The sequence below is a fragment of the Phascolarctos cinereus genome, unplaced genomic scaffold (genome assembly GCF_003287225.1).
Source record: "Phascolarctos cinereus isolate Bilbo 61053 unplaced genomic scaffold, phaCin_HiC Scaffold_5;HRSCAF=322, whole genome shotgun sequence".
NCBI classification, from domain to species: domain Eukaryota; kingdom Metazoa; phylum Chordata; class Mammalia; order Diprotodontia; family Phascolarctidae; genus Phascolarctos; species Phascolarctos cinereus.
In genome coordinates this window covers 32,996,005-33,020,469 of record NW_027555958.1, presented here as the reverse complement: position 1 = coordinate 33,020,469, position 24,465 = coordinate 32,996,005, and the positions used below count along the sequence as shown (strand labels likewise).

The 24,465-nt window shown below is 43.1% G+C and overlaps 1 protein-coding gene across 2 annotated transcripts in view; it reads right to left on the bottom strand.

The window, feature by feature from the left end:
- Positions 1 to 23,508, bottom strand: part of SSH2 (slingshot protein phosphatase 2) — a 255,357-nt gene extending 231,849 nt beyond the window's left edge. For both annotated transcript variants that reach the window (XM_020963302.2, XM_020963303.2), the window contains exon 1: positions 23,261 to 23,508. In XM_020963302.2, the coding sequence (XP_020818961.1) occupies positions 23,261 to 23,323 (63 nt within the window). In that variant the 5' untranslated portion in view covers positions 23,324 to 23,508. The remainder of the gene's footprint in view (positions 1 to 23,260) is intronic.
- Positions 23,509 to 24,465: the final 957 nt, after the last annotated feature.

The window sequence follows — 24,465 nt, the reverse complement described above, 5'->3', positions numbered from 1 at the left end:
AGTGAAATAATACTAAAAAGGTGGGTTGCAACTAGATTCCAGAGGTCCTTATATGGTGAGTTAAATGGTTTTTGTTTCTCTTTGTAAGCAACAGGAAGCTACTGAAGGCTCCTAAGTAGGAAAATGGCATGATCCTCCTTCTGGAGAGACCAGGGAGTGAGGAAAAAGACCCCATAGTCCAGGGGCCAAAGGATGTGTGGCCTGCCCATGGGCACACAAGCACGGGATCTGCCCACAGAAGAGTCATTTTTCCTGAGATACACAGTTAGGGAAGTGGCATTACTTAAAAACATTTGTTTTTCCATCAAGAGGAAAGTTATCACTATTCTTCTAACATGTTTTCACTTCCACAGCATACATGCACACAACTCTTGAGCCAAGACAACGACCTTCAAAATGTTTAAAGATTTTATGCTATAAAATGACCTCTTACAATATCATGCACAGGAGGCCATCAAAGATATTAAGGATAAAAGAAGTGATATTATCTAGAAGGAGAATAGACAGTAATTGGGGATAATGACAGAGTTGCCAACAGGCTTGGATAAGTAAGTTGGGGGTTGGGGAACGAGGGGAGTGAAACCAAGCATCAGCTTGCTACCTGGAGGAGGCCCAAAGGAGGAGATTGATAATGGGCTAAGCAGGCCATATCTGTCCTCTGGTCCAATCTGCCATGGTGGCCAGAATGGTATAAAGAAGCAGTGGGCAGGACCAGCACAGGGAGCTGGGGCATGGGCACCACTGCCCGCATATGACATGCAAATACTCAAAACAGAGAGGGGGGTCATTTTTCTTTGAATCTTCACCTCCTGAGCAGCATGACAACCTCTGCTATACAAGATGTGAAAATAGACAGTTTTCCAAAAAGTTCAAATTAAATGTTACACAAGCCTTCTTTGTCACTGAGACTTTGTATGAAGGCACAAAATCACAAATGCTGGCTAAAAATAGCCTTTGTTACAAATGGGGCAAATTACAACTATGTTTTAAAAGATGGCATCAAGTATCTAAGGCCATAGGTTCAGATTTTTGCTGCTTCGGGGTTTGGGGATTCCAAGTTCCCCCTGTCAAACACAGACATATGCCTCCTGTCACTCTCTCGATGACCTTGTACAGGTTTGGAACCAGTGTCTGTGCGTGAAATGTAGGACTTCAGGACCTTTCCAATGTAGCCTGTACAGAGCATCTTCCTTTAACTTGTTCATTGGATTAATTAATTAATTAATTGCCTGACATGAAAGCATCCCCTCAGCCTGTCCAGCCACAAAACCACGTCGTCCAACTTCCCCCAGGCAGCTGTCCTTGTTTAAACTTTCGAGGGCCCTCCACAATACTTAGCATACCCTCTTGCCTCTTGGTAGGAAAAGCACACAACTCAGATAATAGAGAAAGGCTGACTGTCAGCTCTTAATAGAGCTATCTGCCTGTTTTTTGAGTGAAATCTTTCATAATCCACCCCTCCCTATCCACTTTATTTTTAAAAAGAAAAAAAACCGAGTGCAACTGTGACAGAAAAGCTCAAATTTCCCTTTGCTTCTTTCAGGGTAACCTGATTGCATGACTCCTTGCCTTACAGAAAACTCCCTTCAGAAATCTATCCTTTCCATTTCAGGTGAAAGTTTGCTACTTCATTTCACATTTCCATCTTCTTAAGCAAAAAGCTCTAACTTTTGTCCTCAGCCATTCTCTTTGGATACTATCTACAGCACAGATACACAAATGCAATTCAACCTTGCCCCCCAACTTTTTTACATTGATTTTTCTCTCTCTGAGAACAGTCTCTCTCTGAAATTTTCTACGGGGGCAGATTCTTATGGTTTTTGGACTAGTGATACACAAAGTGGTAGGGAGAAGCAGACATATCTAAGAGAGGGAGGATACAATAACAATAACAACAATAATAATAGCTCTTTGCCATTTACACAGAACATTCTTCACAGCAATTTTATAAAACACAAGGATTCTCACCCTGCTGACCCCTTTAAGAGATGAGGAAACAAGGACAGAGAAGTGAAATGATTTTTTTTTCCAGGCAATTGGGGTTAAGTGACTTGCTCAGGGTCTCACACCTAGGAAGTATCAAGTGTTTGGTCCAAGGCTGGATTTGAAGTCAAGTCCTCTTGACTTCAGGTCTGGGGCACTATCCACTTTGCCACCTAGCTGCCTCTGACATGATTTTTCTAAGGCCACACTGACAATCAAGTAGAAAATCTGGATCCAAACGTCCAGGTCTTCTCCCTCAGTGTTCTTTTCCAAACACCAAGCACCATTGGGCAGTAGACAAGGCTGACACACATTCTGCCAACTAAGTGATTTTTGAAAATTCTTAACCAGACTGGTGTAAGTAGTGGCTGACAAGCGGAACAAATAGACAAAGTTAACTATAAAGTCATGACACTTATTTTCTAATTTGTTTTTTAAACAACTATTCCAAAACTCTTCTATCCAAACTTTTCTATCCACAACAAGGGCTGTTCTTTAAGTTATCTTGGCACATTGCATGTTTATTCCAATGATGTGAATTAAAAGCAAACAGATGTAATGTGAAGCTGGATTTTGACCCCTTGGGGGGACACTCCCCTTCTCCAAGTCTTCCGATGTCAAACGATGCTGTTAGACTGATGAGGATCACACAGGTCCCTTCCAGCACTAACATTTTGTGATCTGAGGCTGCTCAAAATATCCTGAGACCTACTCACTATCACAAGCTGACGCAGGAGAGAGGAAGAGTGAATATGGAACCGCACGTCCTGGATTTGCTCTTTTACCCCTGTGGGATTTTGGGCACGCCACCATCTCCTGGGTTGTCCTTTAAGAAAACAATAAAGTCAGACTAGACGATCTATCTCTAGGATCCCTTTCAGCTCTAAATCCTACAAAAACAACCAATTTCAAAGGCCAACCTCATTGTTTATCAAAAAACACCATTTTCTTTCCATTTCTTCACCAGACTTTGAGCTATTTTCCAAAAATCAAATCTACTCTTGAAGGACAAACAAAGACTGATGACCACTGAAGAAAGAATGTGATGCAACTTCTAAAAGTTCTTAAGATTGCCCAAAGGCTTAATTCCAAAAAAAATGTTTTTAGCGTCACTGGAATAGGCTCCTGGCCTCCGAAAGTGATGCCTTTGGAGGGGACAATACTGATCTGGATGTGCAAATTGTGCTTTTGTTTGAACCAACTAAGTGTTCCTACAGAGACAGAGGATAACTAGGATCCAGACCCCAAATGACTATTCTTTTTATCCATGTTTCTAGGCAGAAAAGACACCAAACACTTGAGATTTTTCTAGGCTCAGCTCCCTCCTAGGTAAGCCCATCGGCCAATCACAATGTATCAATCTGGCCAAAACTTGAAGCATTTCCAAAAACTTCCACCATGTTTCTCCTTAAGGTTTTCTTCGAGACTCTCTCAACTTCAAGAGGTTTATTAACAAAAGTGCATATTTCTCCTTGCTTACCACACAGAAGACTGACCTCAGCTTATGCTCCTCTCGTCTCATTTTTCAGAAAATGACAGAAATCTCAGAACTCTTCCATCTCCAATTCCTCTGCATCTGTCCCTTTTTACTGGTCCACAAGACTTATAAGTGTCAAAGCAATACCTTCGTAGCTGCCTACAATCCAGAAGTCAAATTTGCATTAGACTCATGCCACATGCCATGAGCAGAGAGAGTTTCTTTAAAGCATAACTGGGAAAGCAGCTAAAGGTAATCAATTTTTAAATTAACAAATCACTTAGCATGAATGGATGGAGCTTGAGGGGCAGAGGGAAAAGATTAAATAATCAGTGCTAAGAGCAAGACTGCTAGATGATCTAAATTTTACAAACATGAGCAAATTACAGTTCAGAGATTATAAATGCCACCTCTTAAATTTGCATGACCAGACAACGAAATTCAACTGTCCCTGCAGACTGAGTCCACAACTCTCTCTCGAACCAGAGACTCAGACAGATAGGCTCAGAAAAACTTATTGACTGTGGGAGTCAAACTAGGTGACCTGTGAGCTCTCTTCCAGCTCTAAGTCTTTGATCCTAGGAGCTCTCCTGGGAAACTATTAGACTGTGTCTGTCACCTCTAGTACTTATGCAGTGGTTTGGCAGCTGACTGAACAGCAACCTATGACATCACTGCATTAGTCACCTGAAAATAAGATTTTCCTCCTTTGTTTAAAAAACAGGACAGTTCTATACCAAGCCACAAGTAATAAAGTGACAGCTTTACTTTCAAGAGATAATGCCTAACCGTTGATGAACAAGAGTATGTTACTGCTCTAACAAGCATCAGTATTAAGCTTAAAGTCTCAGCCCCCAGGCCAAAACTGGAGAAGAGCCACTCTTCCCTCTGTTAACTACAAAATAAACACAACTCCCACCTTTTCTGAGTTTATAATTGCGCAACATGGACAACTAACTGTGTTAGTTACCAGCTTCCTCCAGGCAACTGTGAATTCTTCTGTATCCTCCTAATTGGACTCCCTGCCTCCAATTTCTTCTATAAAAAATCCATCTTCCAGAAAGCTGCCAAAATACAGTCCTAAAGAATAAGCATATACATAATTAAGACAAGGGGAAAGGAAGTTAAAGGATTTTAGGTCAAAGATACACCACCAAGGTTAATGACAACGCGCCATCCCTGGAACAACATCAATAGTACGACCCCTTGTTGTCAAGACCTGGTGAGGCCATAAAGCAGATCAGCTGCCACTATTGGCATCTTGGCCCGCCACAGGTTCATAGGGCCCAAGCCTTAGCAGGAAGAGATCACTGAGCTAGGTCATCTAGTCCAACTCTGTCATTTTACAGAGGAGGAAACAGAAACAAAAATATATTCTCCCAAACATAGCACTCCCGGAGGAACTTCATCACTTTTCTACCTTCTTTCCAGAAATTCTATACACATCCCTTTGACATACTGAAAATGTTCTCCCCACAAACTTCTACCAGCTGAGGTTTAATTTCTGTGTAGAAAAGTGTTCCACATTTTAAAAACTGAATTATAGCATACATGTTATCTGGTGATCAAAGCAGATTTGCTTTTCTACTCTAGAGGTAGATCAGATCTTCACATTACGTTGGGTGACAAACAAGAACAATAATCCAACATTCCTACTTCTGATTCACTTGCAGGATCTACGGTTGTCTCTGTATGGGTACTTCCTCCCCAATGCAAGCTGCGATCCCTCTAATATCCTAGAAGCTTTTGTGAGTTGCTGCTGAAAAAATTCATCTCCCTGTGGTCCACCTTCAGACAATACAACTACCCAAGCTTCGTTAGGCTGGTCCTCTGATAGCTGACATCCTTCCCATCACTGGGCCTACATGTGAAGTGCTAGAAGCTCGGCAATGATGGAGATGACAACAATAACCACTGCTCTTTTATGTGGTGTTTTAAAATTTGTGAAGCACTTCACGTATACGCTGTCGTACTGGATGATCCTCACAATCACTCTGGGAGCTGGGTGTGATTTTTAGCTTCATCATACAGATGAAAAAACTGAGGTTCAGAGACATCAAGCAGGGCCAAAACAACAAGGGCACTCCTGACGCAGCATTTGTACCCAGGCCTCGCTCCTGACACAGCACTTGTACCCAGGCCTTCCTGCCTTTCAGGCACTCTCTCCCCTAGGGCATGCTGGCCGGTACCACTTGCATCAATTAGCTAGCAATGTCTATCACAGTTCAATTCTATCTAAAAAGCATTTATTAAGCACCTACTGTATTTCAGGCACTGTGCTTGGCACTTAAAGACACAGCAAGATGAAAAAATCCTTAACTTCAAAGAGCTTAGGGAAACAGCATGTACTTACTTAAATAGGTAAGTAAATTCAATATACAAATATAACAAAGCAAAAAAAATATAACCAAAAATTACCTACAAAGAGATCTGGGCATGGAGAAATAGTAACCCACCCAGGGAAAGGTTGGGAGAGACAGTAAAGGCCTCACAGAGCTGAATGTACTTGAGCTTCACCTCGAATGGCCCCAGAGACTCTAAGCTGACCAGGTGAACAGGAAGAACGTTTCAGACATGGAGGTAAGTGGGGGGCTATAATGTGTACAAAGAATAGCTACGTGACTGTCAGTCTGGAGTAACGTGAATTAGACCTAGAAAGACAGGCTGGAGGCAGCCCAGGAACAGCTTTAAAGGAATAACAGGAATTTGTGTATTATCCTAGAGGCAAGAGAACAACAGCTGAGGCTTGTCGGGCAAGAGAATGGCTTGGCCAGACGGGGGCTTTGGGGATATTGATTTGGCCGCTGAACAGAGGATGGATTGGTTGGAGGACAGACTGGAGGACACTGAAGAACCCATGGTCACCTCCCTCAGGATGAAGCACCGAAGTAGGCCTTAGAACTAAATCTAACATGATTCTCAGGAATGTTTCATCTATTATAGCCCCTGGCGAATGCTCTGATAGCAGGAAGATTCACCACTGGACTCATGCTCTGGTCTTGAGTAAATCAGTCTCTGAAGATCTCAACGTCCTCACCTTCAAAGACATGCATGATCAAAATGGATTCAGATAATAGTTGTAAAGTACTCTGAGACTCTTCAATGAACATCTGTCATTTTAAGAACCTCTAAAGGGAGAAAACCACAATTTGCACGGAATAAGCCTAAATTCACTTTGACTCTCAGAATCAGAGGTAAAGAATAGGAAAAATAGCCCTTAGGTTATTCTTAAAATGGATTTTAAAATGAGTAAGAGCTTGTCTAACATCTCTGCTCTGTACCCTCCTCTCTCCTCTGATATTGTCAACACTAGGGTGCAGGTCTCATCACCTCATGCCTGGACCACTGCAGCAGCTGCCTCCAGTCTCTCTCTGCTCCATTCCATCCTCCATTCAGACACTAAAGTGATTTTCTTTAAGCACAGATCTGACCACGTGACTTCCCTACTCAATAAGCTCCAGCAGCTCCCAAAGCTCTGTTTAGCTTCTGAAGCCCTACATAACCAGGCCCCAACCTAGTTTTCTGGTTTCACTGGACATTACAGCCCAACCCTTCCCGCTCTCTTGATCCAGCCAAGCAAACAATACTCCATCCGCCATCTCACTGCCTTTGTGTCTACCCTCCTCCATCCCTGAAATGCATTCCTTCCTCATTTCAGGCTTTTTCTTCATGACTTAGCTCAAATACCACCTTCTCCATGAAGCCTTTCCTGATTCCTGGCCTTCCCACTCCCTCTAATTGCAAGTGGTCTCCCTTTCAAACTGCCTTGTATCTAATTACTTTGCATTTGTTTTAATATTTATTCTACTTATATAAGTACTTGTCTCCTCCCTTAGATTGCTAGCTCTCTGTGAACAGGGATTCTTTCATTCCTCATCTTTATATCTCCAAAGCTTAGCATAGAGCCTGGCACACAGTAGATGTCCAGTAAATGCTTGTTGATTGATTGATTGGACATGCACAGAAGGAATTTTAAAAGGTACCTCCAGCTATACCAGCCTTCTCTCCCTAGTCCCTCTTCTCTCTGGCCCCTCCCTCCTCACACTTATATTCCAAGGGGATGTGGTGAGTGCTGAAGTGAAACCCAGTTAGGAAGGGCTGCACTGAGCCCCAGGTACCTCCTGGAGCAGCACAAGTTTCTGCTAAAGATGTCAGCACAAGTAGTGTGTTCCTGGATGGTTTGTTTTAAGGATTTCTTTTGCATTGTTTAGAGATGAGATCTTATCACTTCTACCCATAAAGCAAAGTTCTGACATTTACAATCTATAGGTAGGCTTCATGAATAAAATCCTTGTTCAAAAAAGCACCTGTCAGCTTCCTTACAGCTTCCCTAAGCACAGCTGATGAGACACACACACACACACACACACACACACACACACTCACATGTTTACAGTATCCAAATTTCTCCAACCTAAAAAGCCAGTTAGGATTTGTCATTGTATCAACGGCAAGGCAAGCTTGCCACCACCACATTGCCCACATCACAACTTCAGTGTGGGTAAAAGATTTAGGAAGCCTGTGCTGAGAGCCATCAGCCCAAACCACAGATACCACAAATCCTAAACGTGAAGGGTGATGGTGCGGTGCAGACCAGAGAAGATGTAGCTGGCAACGGCTGCACAATCATGTCTTTGGCTGCCCGAGGTCTTCAAGAAAGAAAAAAAAGTTCAGCTGTCATGGGGGCTATTTCTCCCCAGTCCTCAAGCAAAACCAATAGTGTGGATGAAGAGCTAAAGTCACTCCCTCACTCACCTGCGCCTGTTGGCTGCACAATGAGACCTTCTCAGCTCTGCGGCAAAATCCAGCTCAAATTATACTCTTAGTGAATAGATTTTTTTAAAACTCAACCTCTAACTTAACTTTTCATTAGCTTTAAAAGCACCTCGGGGTAAGCACACTCTCTACATTCTCACTGTTTTCAAATCTATTTAGTTCCGACAAGAAAAGCCACAGAAGGAACCATAAAACAAGACCCTATCAGTCAACAACAGCAAAATTTTAACAGTAGATTAAAAAAAAATGATGTACCGTATGCACATAATATTGTATGTACTGTATAAAAAAGTAAACTTTATATACTATCTATAATACTGTATACAGATACTGTATTACTGTATATAAAGCCAGACACAGTGCAATATAATCCAAATATGACTCAGGTTAAGCAATAATCAAAATGTAAAGATGACTTCACTATAAAAAGCATTTAAATCCCTAACTGGGAATGTCATTGTGCTCAGCGTTGTACAGGCCAAATGAAGTCCACTTGCAAAGGAACAGTATCTGAGACAAAAAAAATCCATTATAAACTAACCAGAGAGATGAACTATCTTTTCAGGTCTGAATTGACAGGATAGAAAAATCTACAGAAAGGTAATTAACGTGTAAATAATTTTACTCTTCAATACTATGTGTTCCAGAAAGATTTAACAATAATTTAAAAAATGTGCCTGAGAGAGCTTACCTGCTATTAATCTTTGTGAAATTCTCTGATGCCAATTTCTAATTGCATCAAATGCCTGTGATAAGGATCTGATAACCATGGTATACATGGAACTGACAAGTATATAAGACTACTTGCCATTCTTCAATAGATTTATATGAACAATTTTCCAGAAGAGAATTGCAAACTATTCACAAATATAAGAAAGACTGCTCCAACTCACTAAAAGAAATGCAAATTTAAAAAATATTGCAAATTGGCAAATATGACAAAAGATAGACAATGTTGGAGGACTACAAAAGACAGAACACAAAAGCATTGTTGAAGGAGCTGTGAACTGGTCTAGTCATTTGGAGAGCAATCTGGAATTAGGCTAAGAAAGTGACTAAAATGTTCATATCCTGTAGGCACATCCTATCCTTTTGACCTCTCCCAAGGAAGTCAAAGTCAGAAAGAAGAGACCTATGCTAGTTATTCGTTGCAACACTTTTTTGGGGTAACAAAGATATGGAAAACAAAGTAGGTGCCCACTGATTAGGCAATGGCTAAACAAACTGGTAAATTAAGGTAATGTATTGTACCATAAGAAAGGATGACTACAAAGAATTCAGAGACTCATGGAAAGACTTCTGTAAACTGATGCAGAGAGAAGTCAGCAGAACCAGGAAAACAATATACACAAGGATGACAATGATGTAGATGGAAAGAGCAACAGAATAACAAAACTGATGGCATTGTAATTTATGATAACTAAGTACTTCTGGGAGAAGTATGAGAAAACAAGCCTCCCTTCTTTGTAAAGGTGGAGAGTTATGGGTGTGGAACCCATACTTGTCAGATGTTTATTGACGCACTTAGTTTTGCTGAACTGCTTTCTTTTTCTACGTTTTTTTAAAATTCTTTGTTACATGGGAGAGCTCTCTGGACACAGAAGAGGAAAAGATGATATTCAGAAAAGAAGAAAACATAAGAGCAAAAAATTTTTTTTAAAAGGAATTCTATGATGCCAGTTTCTAAGCTGACAAGTTAAAAAGCAAAGTAATAAATCAAGGGAAAATGAGCAAAATCCAAAATAAGGAATTATTTCATGAAAAATTCTCAGCATACTTAGTGAAATAATTTCAAGTCTTTTTTTTTGGATTGGACCAATTCACAGTTTCATCAACAATGCATTTGGGTGCCTGTCCTTTGCAGTTGCTCCAACATAAACCTTCCCTGGCAAAGAATCCTTTCCCATTGGCACCATCTTTTCTTTGGTGTAGTTTGGCATTTCTAAATGTAACCATGAATTCAATGTTTGCCCAGTTCCTCTTCAAACTTTCCCAGATAAAAAGCTAGTATAAACTAACTCTACTAAAACACTCAAGGTCCAATTTTGTGGTTCACATAACTATGACTAGAAATGAAAAGCAGAAAAAGATATCAGAACCTGTGAGCTAACAAAGCAAATGAGGATTGAGAAAGGCAACAGGCTCAAATTCTACAAAACGTAGCTTTTGAAAGTTCCTTAAAGAATTTAGAAAGGCCAGATCAGAACCAACTGCAGAAGACATACTGCTGTAATTTGCTACAGATTGGCAATCTTAACACATTTTGCAGATGCATAATCCCACCCCTCCCCTGTGCCTCCAAAGCACTTCTCTTCCTAGGGTAACCAGTTTGGGAGGAGGGTTGTTTTTCATTTTTTTCCTACAAAACAATATTATTGAAAATACTGGGATAGTAGTTGTCAAGTATTTGAAAGACTGTCACGTGGAAAAGGCATTAGAGGCTTCTTTAAATTTCAGCATGTGTGGGACTCCTAAGGGAAAATCTAAGAGGAAAGGACAAAAGACAAGGCTTCTAGTTCTAAGGAAGCGCTTCCTAACAATCAGAGGGGGTCCAATGAAAAATAGGCAGCCTCAAGAGTTAGTAAAAGCGTGATTTTTGAGCAGAGAGTGGATGATTTGTCAAGGATCAGGACGGAATTGATGTATCAGAATAATGGACTTAGAGAACCTCTAATATCCCCTCCAACTCTTAACTCCTTTGATTTTTCTATTTTGTGGATTCAAAGTTTTCCCTCAAGATGATTCTAAAACTGGAGCCCTGTGGGAATGCTTACATTCCCTTTAAGCACTCCTGACTTGTCTGATTTTAAATATTGCCCGTAGTTCTCAGAGAGATTTTAGTGAAGTACTCAAGTTGCAGGAAAACCTGACCTGGCAAAGAATCCTTTCCTATGTTGGCTCTACCTTGTATAACCAGATTCTATTTACCATCATTCTAAATGGTTTTGAGATTTATTAGAAAACTACAAGACCAGCATAAAACTGTGAGAAAGTCCCTGTTTGTAGGGTCAGAGAAAGACTCAATACCAGAATAGGAACATTTATATGGTTTTCTCCAATACTCACTTTCTATGGAAAGCAACAGTTGCCTGTACTTTCTTACAAGGTTTGATACAAAATGCTTAAATCCCATTCGAAAACGCCCTTTTCATCCAGTTCACATGCTCCTTCAGGCTCTCTAGAAATGCATCCTCTCCCAGCTGCACTCAATTTCAACTGCCAAATGCTTGATAGAGCTAGATCAGATAAATGATTCCCCTCATCCACTGTGTTCCCTCACAAAGAAATATTCAAAACCGTGAATCCATTCATAGCCTTGGGAATTCCCACATTTCTGTTCAAACTCTTTGGTAATTTCCATCCAATTTTCCAATGACTTATAGATTCACTAGTTTAAAAGACCTAGAAGTACAGTCCTGATTTGACTACACAAAAACTCAGTACCTGGCTGCAGTTATCTGCAGTATGCAGCTTACCAAGCACATCCAACCGATTAATATGGTGCTGATGCCAGTCTACTAAATTCAAAGGTTCTCAAGAGAGATTTTTAAAGACTACAATTACATCAGTCATCCTGGGCAGTGTTCTCCAGGGTTATTACAAATTCATATTTTGCACAACACACTCCATTACGGAGCCTGACAACTACAAGAGATCTCTACAATTAGGGGGGGGGGGGGAAATAGCCCAAAGACCACCAGCATGTGGTTGCTGTTTATTGGAATCGAACTGAATGCCCTAAAGTCAACATTTTGCCCCCCAAATTCATGTTATGAAAAATGATCTCTAAATAACAATCAGCAGCCCCAAATCATTTTGCAGTAGTTATTAGTGTGAGAGACTTGGGAATTATTTTGTTGGGGATTTTTCATGGCCCATATTAGGGCAAAGGGACTGTGATCCTTTCATTCTAATTCACAATCACTTTCTCAAACCATGAAAGGAACATACCCTTTTAATAAATTAAGTAAAAACAACAACAAGGAAGGTTGTGCTATATAATGTGGTCAAACATGAGCCCTGCTTAATAAATGCTGAATGTGGTCATTAGGAAGAGAGACATCTTTCAAATTCTTGCTTCTCCTGTAGAGAAGTCTCTAATCCAGCAATTGGAGAGTCATTGCTTCAATGAGCAGAGGGAACCTTAGGGATTCTTTTAAAAGATGGCCTCCCCTTTATAGCTCAGATCTTTTTTTTGTTCTTGTCATCAAACTGAAGGAGTGGTTAGCTTTGGCCTTCCTGATCAAAAAAAAAAATTCCCTGGTTTCATCGGTTCTCTGCCTCAAGCTATAAACAACATGTAGACCTAGGGTGGCTTTATTTAAGGAAGAGAGGAGAGCAGAGGAGAGGGTTTCAACCCCATCAATGCTCAACTCTCAAGACTCACTCTCTGGCTTCTAGGGCCTAGACAACCACATACACTCTAGCCAGCTTCAACAGCAGCAAGCTCCATAGGAAGCCCAGTGAAAAGACTAATAATACCCAGAAACAAGCCGTGAATGCAACTCTGACCCCGGCAAAACACCTTCCTCATCACCCTCAGGGGAAGCTCTGGAAAGGGTATTGCTTCACAAAGTCATTCTAACATACCAAAGAACAAGTAGCAGAATTTCTGAGATTGTTGTGACTCAAGTGAGAGCCACACAAGAGAACTGGAAGGGCTAAGAATGGAATGGAGAACCAGGCCCAGAGTAAACGGAGGCTCCTCAGTCCACATTTTGAGGTACTGATGGCTTCAGTTTTCTGGTCTATACATCCCAAATTTTCAGGAAATGGCTTTGGCCAAATTTTCTGAGAAATAAGAAAGCTAGAAGAATATGTGTTCTATATTAAGGATGGAGTTAGATAACAACTAGAGCCCAAATTTGAAAATTCACAAGAAAATATATTTTAAGATGTCATAAAATCTGGTCAGGAACATGCTTTACCCCGCCTCCTCATCTGTTTTCAAGGAAGGCCTCCTCAGTCCAGTAAGTGCAAGATGTCACTCCTCTGGGAAGGCTGCAGAACCTTGGGGATCTTCATCAGCTTTAGGAGCCAAGAGTGCCTCACCAGACACTTTCTCTGGACAAGCAGCATTTAGCCAAATGTCTTATCAGGAGAGAAGCAGAGAGCTAGGTGGCAGATGGCCACGCCTGCCTCTGCACAGCCAGGTCTGTTGGTTAAAAAATAAAAAAGATAGAGCTCTCCGAACAAGGGCGGCGGCCTACAGGGGCAGCACACTGTAGTGTTGGAAGAGCAGGCAGCCCTGCAGTCAGGAAGACCTGGGTTCAAGTCTTACCTCACACACCACCTAGCCATGTGACCTCAGGCAAGCCCCTTTATGTCTTCCTGGGGACCCTAGGCAACTCTCAGTCTGCCAATTCCAGAAGAGTTGCTAACCTGCAGCAGTGTAGGGAATGTCCACCCCAAGAGTCCTGCACACTGATGAAATCACAGGCCCAGAATGAAACAAAAAAATTACCCACTGACTGAGTGTGCGGCTGGAACCACCTGAGGTACAAGGGCAGGAATGTCTGCGGCTGTGAGAGTCATCTCCAGTGTGGAGGGAAGAAGCCAGAGGGAGAGAAGGTAGGAAAACCCAAACCTCTCCTTCTCAAGCACATCTCAAGGCAGGTAACAGCTATCATTTATAGCCCCTACTACGTGCCAGGCACTGTGCTGAGCCCCTTACAGATATTATCTCCCCTGAGCCACACAACAACCCTGTGAGGTATTATTCTTTTTTTATTTTTAACTGATGAGGAAACTAAGGCAGACAGAGGTGAAGCTAAAGAGTCTGAGGCTGGATTTGAACTCGGGTGTCCCTCACTCCAGGCCCAGAGTTTTATTCACTGTACCACTTAGCTGCCCTATAAGGTAAAGGGCCTTATCAATATTTAGGTTGTGGCTTGAAACTCAGTCCACAACCAGTCAGTCAATCAACATTCATTAAGGACTACTTTGCGCCAGGCACTGTGCTGAGCCCTGGTGCTACAGAAAGAGGCAAAAGCCACTCTTTGCCTTCCAGGAACTCAGCCTGGTGGGATCTAAATCTTACAATAAAATCCAGTTTTGTCAGCCAATCCCCAAGCAGTAGAGTACATTATAAGGTTGAAACTGGCACCGGAGCAGTCCGAAGGCCGGGCCAGCCAAACCCACGCAGGAAGAGAAGCACGGAATCACAGGAGTCAGACACAGACGAAGGGACAGCAGAGAGCAGCATGGGTCTGACCATCTGGTGCCCTGAGATCAGGAGCTTCCTCAAGGGCACAGAGCTTCTCCTCCCCTTCTTTTCACAGCCTCCTCAGAAGCTAACTTGATGCCTTTAAGAATATTCAAATCCACTCTAACTGGTTATCATGTCATTATCACGTCACTATTAGTAGGTTCCCGTCCTAAAGAAGCTGATCATCCTGTTAGCCAGACAGAACACACGTGAGCAATCTCGTGAATAAGGGTGACAAACCGGGGCACAGAGAAGCCTAGAACCAGGGCTGGAAAGGCTCTGAGAGGACTTACACATCCAGCCTAATGCCCTCATTTTATGTAGGAGGAAAGGAAGACAGGGGGAGAGTAGGGGACACCCCCAAGGCAACATGGGCAGTCTCAGAGACGGTATTTGAACCCAATAACTCCAGGGCCAACGTTCTTTCCATTGTATCACAGTGCCTCCCTTAACTGACCAATCCATCAGTAAGTACATAACAACACAGAGCTTACATCCAGTTAGAAATGAACTTCACGAAACTGTTTAAATTGTTTTGTCGTTGTGAGGCTTTCTTTTTCGAGAGAGCTCTGGGCCCTGGAAATCTCCTATGATACGGAGATTCTTCTTGCAATCATATCTGAACTATATATCACACACCAGAATACATAACTTTGGTCTGACTGCCGTCTGAGTCAGGAACTCAAATACCCAACTGAAGTCACCTTTAAAGCTCAAAAACACAGGGTGCACAGGAGGTAATTTTTCTAATTGAAGACTGCAGCATAAAGCAATATACAGAACCAAATGATCTGGACTTATAAACAACTGGCTGGGAGCTGATGACCAAAATCATAATGACCCTGTGCTGTTCTGCCCTTTGATAATACCAACACAGAACCAAAGCAGAAGGAAATCAGGACTCTGGGCCTGGCTATGTCATTAACTAGTTAACTCTGGGCAAGTCACTCCAAGTCCCGATTTCTTAATCTAAAAACAAGGAGAGTAGGGTAAATTGGTTTTTCCAAATTAATGAGGCCACAGAACATTTTGGGACATGAAATATTGATGGAATCCATACATTTCTGGTGCTGGGGACCTGGAGACTATAGAATACTCCCAGGAGGAAAAGAAGGGTCAGAGAAATTCGGTGATAAAATAGAATAGATTAAGCTTATTTTCATACCAAGTATTTTTCCACTTATTTTAAACACGTGTAAATGACTTAGCATTTAAGAATGGAAAATATCACTAGCCTCAAAACTTCTCATGAAACAACGGGTTTGGATGGAACGGGATAGAAAACATTAGATTAAATAGATGATCTCTCAGGTCCCCCGCAGCTCTGAAATTCTAAAACCCCACGACTCTAATAACACAGCCACGGCTTTGTACCTCCAGAAGTCATTAGATCTAATAAACATTTATTGGAGAACCAAAAGGGGGTTCCACTCAAGGGTACACTAATGCTAAAAGGATTCTTTTTACCTACTTGAACTGTGTGTTCAAGGTTGAAAGAGAGGACCCAGGACAGCAACAAGAAAAGGTCTATGGGGGCAAGACCTCGTTGTTATCTTTTACGTACTCATTTATTTGCACGTTGCCTCCCTCACTATAGACACCCTGAGGACTGTGGCTGTTTGGGGGCTTTTTTTTTCTATATCCCCAGCATGTAGTGCAGAACTTGGTACACAGTAAGCACTTAATAAATGCTTGCAGATTGATTAAGACACGGTCTATCTCTCTTTCTGTATCAAGATTATAAAATACACTATAAATGATCATTAAAGTACATGCAGAAATATATATATATATCATCCTCTCCATGAAGGAAAGATAGTATATAAATGCAAAAATAAACTAACACAAAATATATAAATCACATATTATGCATAATACATTAAAATTATTTAAAGGCAGTGCGGCACAGTGGAAATAAGGCTATATTGGAGGTCAGGAGTTTGAATGGCAGCTCTTACAACTTGGATGACTGATCCTGAGAAAGTCATTCAAACTTTCCAGGCCTCAGCTTCTCATCGGTGAAATGAGAGGGTTGGATTGGCTGTTTTAAGGTCTATCTTGACTCTAAATCCCTAAATATCTGAACCGTCTCCTGGGTCGGCTCCACCTACAACAGCCCACTGCACTGCAGTATAAGCTGCACCGTCTTCTGTGGACAGCGGAGGATCAGGTTGGCCGCCTCGCACATTTTAAGGAGTGGACTACGCCCGAGTCCCTCCGCTTTTCTGCTGTGCTGCAGGAACGGGCGGAAAACAGCTCTCAGCAGGCTTACCCTTGACGCAGCTGCTTAGTCAGCCTTCACTCTTTGTGGCCCCTTTTGAAGTTTTCCTGACCAAGACACCGGAGTGGTTTGCTATTTCCTTCTCCATCTTTTTACAGATGAGGAAACTAAGGCAACCAGGGTTAAGTGACTTGCCCAAGGTCACACACAGCAAGTTAAGTAACTGGGGCCGAATTTGGACTCAGGCCTTACTGACTCCAGACCTGACACTCTATGTGCCGTGCCATCTAACTGCCCCTACGCTGAACCTTACCATTCCTTTGTTTTTGGAAATCATGATCTAAAGCAGGGTTTCTTAGCCAGAGTCCACGGTCAGATTTCAAGGGGTAGGTGAACTTGGAGCAGGGTAAAGGAGGAGGGAGAAATTCGTCTTTATTTTCATCAGCCTCTGAGGGAAATCCAGAATTTCCTTCCATTATTAATGTAGGCGATAAACCATTGCCCTGAGAAGGGGCCTGCAGACTTCCTCAGACTGCCAAGGGAATCCATGACACAAAAAGGTGAAGAATCCTTGGTTTGAAGGCAGTGTGATGGCACATTCAGAAAAAGCAAAACAAAACAACAACAACAAAATGAGCTTAGTGTCAGAAGTCTTGGCTCTATTCACTAACTGTACAATTTAGGCAAATTATTTAACTTCACAGCCCCAATTTACTCATCTATAAATTGGAAAAATAATAAATATACTATTTACTTCACATGGTGGCTATGAAGTTGAGTACCTGACTTTGGGATGACACAAACAAAATAGTGAAGAGATCAAGAAAGAGGAGGAACTTGGTATATTTTTTATGATTTCTTACCCAAGCTACATTTCTCTTTAATGAGAAATTTCAAAATATAGTTTTCAAAAAATAATGAATCAACATAAACTTTTAAAAATACTTCTTTTTCACACAGACTAGCTGCATGCTTCTCTTACTTCCAATATCTCTGCCCAGGGAGAAGGATATGGCTAATTCAGAATAACTACAACATGAGTAAAGCTCACTTATCTGTCCTTCAACACTCCATTGAAGTGAATTTTCCATATAACTGAAATTTACCCCTTTTAAGCAACCAAACCTCAACATTTTAATCCTTCATTAGATCCATGATGTCACTGATATGGGCCACATCACAAACCTAGCCTTCTTATGCCACGTAATTCTTGTCTATGGCATCAAAATTATTTTTTATGATATAAAACATTTTGATAGAAAGTTTTCTAAGTAAATACTATTTCCCTACCATCTTAAAAAAGTATAAGCAGAATATACTGAACATAATTCAGTTTTCTTTACAACTCAAGCTCATCATTAGAAATAGCTAATGTTGCATAATAGAATGATGCCCTCAAGGGAAATGGAGGTGTGGGAGGGAGGGGCTGTGGTAAATTGCCTCAGACTGTTGTGCTTTTATAGCTCTTATGTTTGTCGTTTATGGATTTTTCTCTCTTCCTTCCCTGTCAAAACATCAGCTATCCTATTACTTCCTGTTACGGCCTATCTCTAGCAGCTCTCCCTTCCTTTCCCTTCCTCTCCCCAAGTCACACTCTGCCTCAACTCCAACAGTTGCACCCTCCCCACCCCCCATCTGATTTGCAGTTTATGGTGCGCTTTGCTGGGAAACCAAGCTTGTTATAACTGTCTATACAAGAAAAGTAAACAGAAAAGCCATACTGCATTAAATATATGTAAGGTACTGTTGCTATTAGGGTATGAGATGACCATACCAAAAATATGCACCATTTACAAAATTAGGATGGGAGTATTAAGATGCTTTTACTGTTATTTAGGAAATAAAAGGATCCAGATATTAAGTAAGATTACTGCACGGCAAGATGTTAACCCTTCGGGCCGTCAGTGACACTCCTGCCTCCCTCTGCCCTCACACACCATCAGGTGCCAAGCCCAGCAGATCCCACCTCAAGCACGTAACTGATCAGTGCCTTCCTTCCTATCTCCACATCAGCCATCAGCATGCAGACCCTTCTTACCACGCACTTGGTGGTGACCCAGCCTCAAGTCTGTACTGCCTCCAAGATCATGCCAATTCCCCACTCCACAAACGTCAGCGGCTCCCCAAGGGCACAGAATAAAATTCAAACTCCTCACCCAGGCACTGTGTTTCCCTACTTGCCCTTCCAGACTTCTCTCCCGTTTCCCTACAAAGCCCGGCTGCACTGCTTGCAGGATACCTCCCTCCTGCCTGTCTCCAAAGTGGAATTGTCTTTCAAGGGCTAAGTCAAATACCAGAGTGTGAAAACTGTTCTGATCCCCCTCTTACTCTGAACTTCTACAACACTAGTAATCCATGCCTGGAGCTGACAATTTTTTGCATATGAAAACCCCGTCTAGAGGTCAAAGAATTTCTCAGACTCTGCACATAATAGTAAATCTATTACTAGTATTCATTGACTGAAAAAATACACAATGACAAAAAGCTTTATGAATACGGTAATACTTTTAAATAAATTTGCATTTTATTAATCATAGTAGCATCTAAATAGATTTGAAAAATAATAATACTGTGAAATAAGTTATTATTCAATCTACAAAAAGCAGGTGGATTGGCAAACCACTTGCAGTAATTCAGTTCTACCAAGAAGTCCTCTGCGCACAGACTAGAAACCATGGGTCTATGTCACTCAAGGGGCACAAATAAGTTATTTATAGTTATTTCTGTAGAAGGTCTCATCTCTCCTACTAGACTGTAAGATCCTGAAGCTCAAAAGAATGCAGGTATACTGCAATTTATACAAACTGAAGAGTTTGTGGCAACCCTGCCTCGAGCAAGTCTATCTGCGCCATTTTTCCAACAGCATGTGCTCATATTGTCTCTTTGTGTAACATTCTGGTAATTGTCGAAATATTTCAAACTTTTTCACTATTATCACATCTGTTATAGTGATTTGTGATCAGCAATCTTTGACACTGCTGTTATAATTGTTTTGGGACACACCCACATAAGACGTCCAACTTAATCAATAAACGTATGTGTTCTGACTGCCTCTTTTCCGGTCTCCCTATTCCCTGAAACACGATATTAAAATTAGGCCAATTAATTACCCGACAATGGCTTCTAAGTGTTCAAGTGAAAGGAAGAGTCAATTGATGCAACAAACTTCACTGTTGTCTTATTTTAAGAAATTGCCACAGCCATCCCAACCTTCAGCCACCCCCCCATCCGGATCAGTCAGCAGCCATCAACATCAAGGCAAGCCCCTCCACCAGCAAAAAGATTATGACTTTCACTGATGGCTCAGATATGATTAGCAATTTTGAAATAAAGTAATTTTAATTAGGGTATGTACATGGTTTTTTAGACATAATACTATGGTATACTTAATAGACTACAGTATAACATAAACAAAACTTTTATATGCATTGGGAAACCAAAAACGTCCCGTGACGTGCCTGTACTAGATTTGGAATCAAAGGACTTCGGGCTCAAATCTTGACTTTGCCACTGAACCACTTGCATGACCCCTTGGGCAAGTTATTTAAGCTCTCTGAGCCTAACCCTCTTCACCTGTAAAATGAGGAAGTGTGATGAGATGCTATCTGAGTCCCTCCTCCCTCTTTAGGCTCTAAATCAACAAGCCTTATGTTTTACACATCTTGGTACAGTATCTAGTGGAGGCAGCTAGGTGGCTTGGTGGATAGAGCACTGGCCTTGGCACCAGAAACACTTGAATTCAAATCCAGCCTCAGACACTCCCTAGCTGTGTGACCGTGGGCAAGTCACTTAACCTCTATTTGCCTTAGTCCACTGAAGAAGGAAATGGCAAACCACTTCAGTATCTTTGCCAAGAAAACCCCATGGACGGTGTTAGCATGCTGTCGTCCACAGGGTCTCGAAGAGTTGGACACAGCCAAACAGCAACGGTATCTAGTACAGTGTCTGCCATCTATTAAGTTCAATAAATGCTTATTGAATGCTAAAAAAAAGAGTAGGGCACAGTTGCTTGTAAAGTTTCCACAGTACAGACATAAGAATTCACCTGATCAATAAAATGATTTAAACTTTCAGGATCAAAACACATCGCTTTATTCCTTTTACCTCTCTTACGATTCTTAGACTTTTCAAAGAACTTTCAAACCAACTGTTCCATGCAGCAGAAAGATTTCAATCTAAATATCTACAGGATAAGTTAATATTGTGGCAAAAGGAAGCTTAATAAGAGACTTAATAAGAGAAGTGCAATTTGAAGACAATTTAAAGGCACAGGTAACAGCAGGCTCACAAGATAAAACAGGCCAATAAATCTGCCCTTCAGGTAATTAAAACCAAAAATCTACATGGTGGAAAAAAAGTGTTCATCAACCTCATACCTTCCTAAGCCTATTTTGCAGACAGGAACAGAGCCCCGGACCTAAAAAAAACCAGACTAGCCCAGCACATCTAGTCATTCTGGCCATTGGATTAGATGGACTTGGTGGTATGGAACAGACAATTAAGTCCTTCCAGCAGACATGGACTTACCATACATGAAGCATTTTGTGCATACCCATTCAATTAAAGAGGATGGATGTAACTTGCTACACTCCTTTACAAATATGTATCATTATAAAGTAAATATAGCCTTCCTGACTGCAACTCTACAGAGCCCAAGTAAAAACTACAATTTTTCCTAACTCATCACCTGATACTATCAATTTAAGTTAGCTACTGGGTTTCTTTTTAAGTTTTTAGGGTTTGTGGCTACTAGATTATTTGCAGGGCAATAATAATAATAATAATAAGTGACATTTCTAAAGTGCTCCAAGGTCCACAGCATTCTTTACATATACTGTCTCATTTGAGTCTTATGCAAACCTATGAGGTTAAGTATGGCAGGCACTTTACAGATTAGGCAACTAATCTGTAAAGGTTAAATGACTTGTCTGTGGTGCCGAAGCTAGTCAGGGATTTGAACCCAGGTCTCAACGACTCCGAGATCAGCCTTCTTTCCACTGTACAACAGCGCCTCTGCACTCCTCCTTCGTGACATAAGCTTTTGCAAAATACATGGCCAAAGTCTACTGTGGAAACAGCTGCTCTTCCCAAAGTTCAATAGTGTAATATGATAAGAATCTTGTTATACACAACCTGGGGAGGGACCCCCTACTTCTTCAAGAACCACAGGCAAGAATAAAAATCATTAAATTCTCATTCCTATGTTTCTTGCCTGCAGAGGCAGAAATGCAGGCTAATAATTGAGTTACAAAACCTCAGAAGGCACTTTAGAAGTCCTCAGGTCCAAACTCCCTTCTAGAGCAAGAATCTCTTCTATACCATCTTTGACAGGTGACTGTCCAGTCTCTCGTTGAATATTCACAGCTATGGAGAGCTCCCTATTTTAACATAGTTCTACAGCTGGACAGCTCTGGCAAGAAGATTATGCCTGTAACTATCACCCTTCTGGTCCTAGCTCTGTCATCAGGAAATAGAAAAAATAATCCAATCACTGAAGAAAACAGTCATATTTAGATGAGGACACTGTAGTCAGTGTGGCCACCGTCCATGCCACAAAAATGACTCATGTCATAGAATGATATGCAATAAACTATACACAGCCAGGAAACTCTCCTGAAATTAAACAAAGTGGATGTCTTTATGATAGCCAAGCTCATTCCTCTACTGGTATAGTGGTCCTTTAACTACAAATGTTACCGGCATGTTTAGATACTGAAAGATGGAACTATTCTTATTGACCGTCGTTGTCCAATTTGGGAACACTTAATTCACCACCCTTTAAGAATGATTAGAGTAAGCTTGATAACTGGAAAAAATCAATTCAAATTATTATAGTGCTGAATAAAATTCAGGGGGAAATTCCTCTTTGCTTCTTATTCATTTTTTGATTAAACAGACTGAATTTTTCAGCTCCCAATATCAGTGGTTCATAGGACCTGCCCAGCTGCTCCACCCCCCCCCCGCCCTTAATACAAAATCACCAAAATCACTTGCTGTTCTCAAAATGAATTTTATCTGAAGCAACACCCTGAGAGATGAAGGAGCAGAGAAAAAAAGGTAATTTTAAAAAAAAAGGAAGTCACACCATGCGAAGAGGCTATTGGCTAGTTCCACCCACGAAGATGCTGGACGTGCATTAGCCATCCCAAGCACACCCGCACCACCCGGGAAGGAGACTGATGATGAGCAATGAGGAGAGGATGGCATCTCCGGGGGAATGCCTCTGCCCCGGCCCTCCAGGAAGCCGTGGGCGGGGGGAGGGTGGTCCCAGCGGGCCCCGGAGAGCCGGTCCGGCGGCAGCCCGGGCGGGCGGGGGTCCCCGCGGCAGCGCTCGCTCTGCGGGGAGGGGGCGCTAGGACCGGGCTCACGGCCCGAGGAAGGCTAGGCGGCGGCAGCGGGCTGGGGGGGGCGCACGGAGCCCGGCGGCCGCAGCTGCCGCCCTCCCCCCCCCCCCCCCCGGCAGGGGCAGCTCCGTGCCAGGGCCTGGGAAGCCGCGTGGCGCGTGCGCAGTAGCGCTCGGCGGGACCCGCTGGGGCTCGGCGGCAGCGGCGGCGGCGGCGGAGCCGCAGTGACAGGAGCGGCCGCCGGGACTCACCGAGGCGCAGGGGCTGGAGGTGGTGCTGGGGGTGGGCGAGCGCTGGACCGTGACCAAAGCCATCTAGGCGCTGCTGGGCTGCTGGGCGCGGGGCATTCTCTTCCTGGTGGCAGGGGAGGGCCGGCGGCCGGCGGGGGTCCCGGGGCCGGGGCGGGACGGAGGGCCGGGGGAGGAGCAGGACGAGGCCGAGGCCCGCGGCTCCGCGCCCTGCGCTGGACTCTCGCACACTGACGCGCGGGCGGGCCGGCGGGCGGGCGGGCGGTTCGGCAGCGGCCGGGCACAATGAGCGCGCCCAGTGCGCAGGCGCCACCTGTCAGCAACCGCCTCTCCCGCGGCTCGTGCGCGCCGCCGCCTTAACCCGTGAGCTGCCGGGCGGGCGGGCGAGCGAGCAAGCGAGGCAGCGAGCAAGCGAGGCAGCGAGGCAGCGAGGCCGGCAACTAGCGAACGTGCGTGCCCCCGCCCCGGCCTCCACCCCACTCTGGCTTTCCTCCCAACGAGAGGGCGCTAGGAGGAGGGCTGGGCTGGGGAAAGAGACCGCCGGCCCTGGAGCCAGAGGACCTGGGTTCAAATTTGCCCTCCACCGCTGCCGCCGTGGCACCGCGTCCAAGTCACGTCCCCTCTCTGGGCCCCGTCCCTTAACCTAAGGGACTCCACCCGCCTGGGCCTCAGTTTCCTCATCTGTAAAACGAAGGAGGGGTGGACTAGATGGCCTTAGCCTAAGGGACTCCACCCACCTGGGCCTCAGTTTCCTCATCTGTAAAATGAAGGGGTGGATTAGATGACCCCTGAAGTGTTCCTTCTAGCTCTAAAGCAGTGAACCTATAAGTGCCCAGAAGAAAGCGGGAGACTCGAACTCTCCACCGAGGAAATTCGCCTGGCTTCGCAGTTGGAGGAGCTGTGTTCAGATCCTGCCTCTGTCACTTCTTGTGGATGGGACTTTGGGCAAGTCACTCTCCCTCTCTGGGCCTGTTTCCTCATCTGTAAAATGTAAAACGAGGGGGGCTGACCTAGATTGCCCCTCCGGCCTCTAAGTCTAAGACAGTCTAACAAGGCTGTCCTATCTTAATAGTGCCATATGGTCTTCCCTCTTCACCTTCCCTTCTCGAGCCTCCCCATCCGGTTCACTGCCAACTCTTGTCTAGTTCACAGTCTGAGTATTTCTCCCAAACATCATCCCCTTCTCTCAGACTACAACCGCTTTAGTC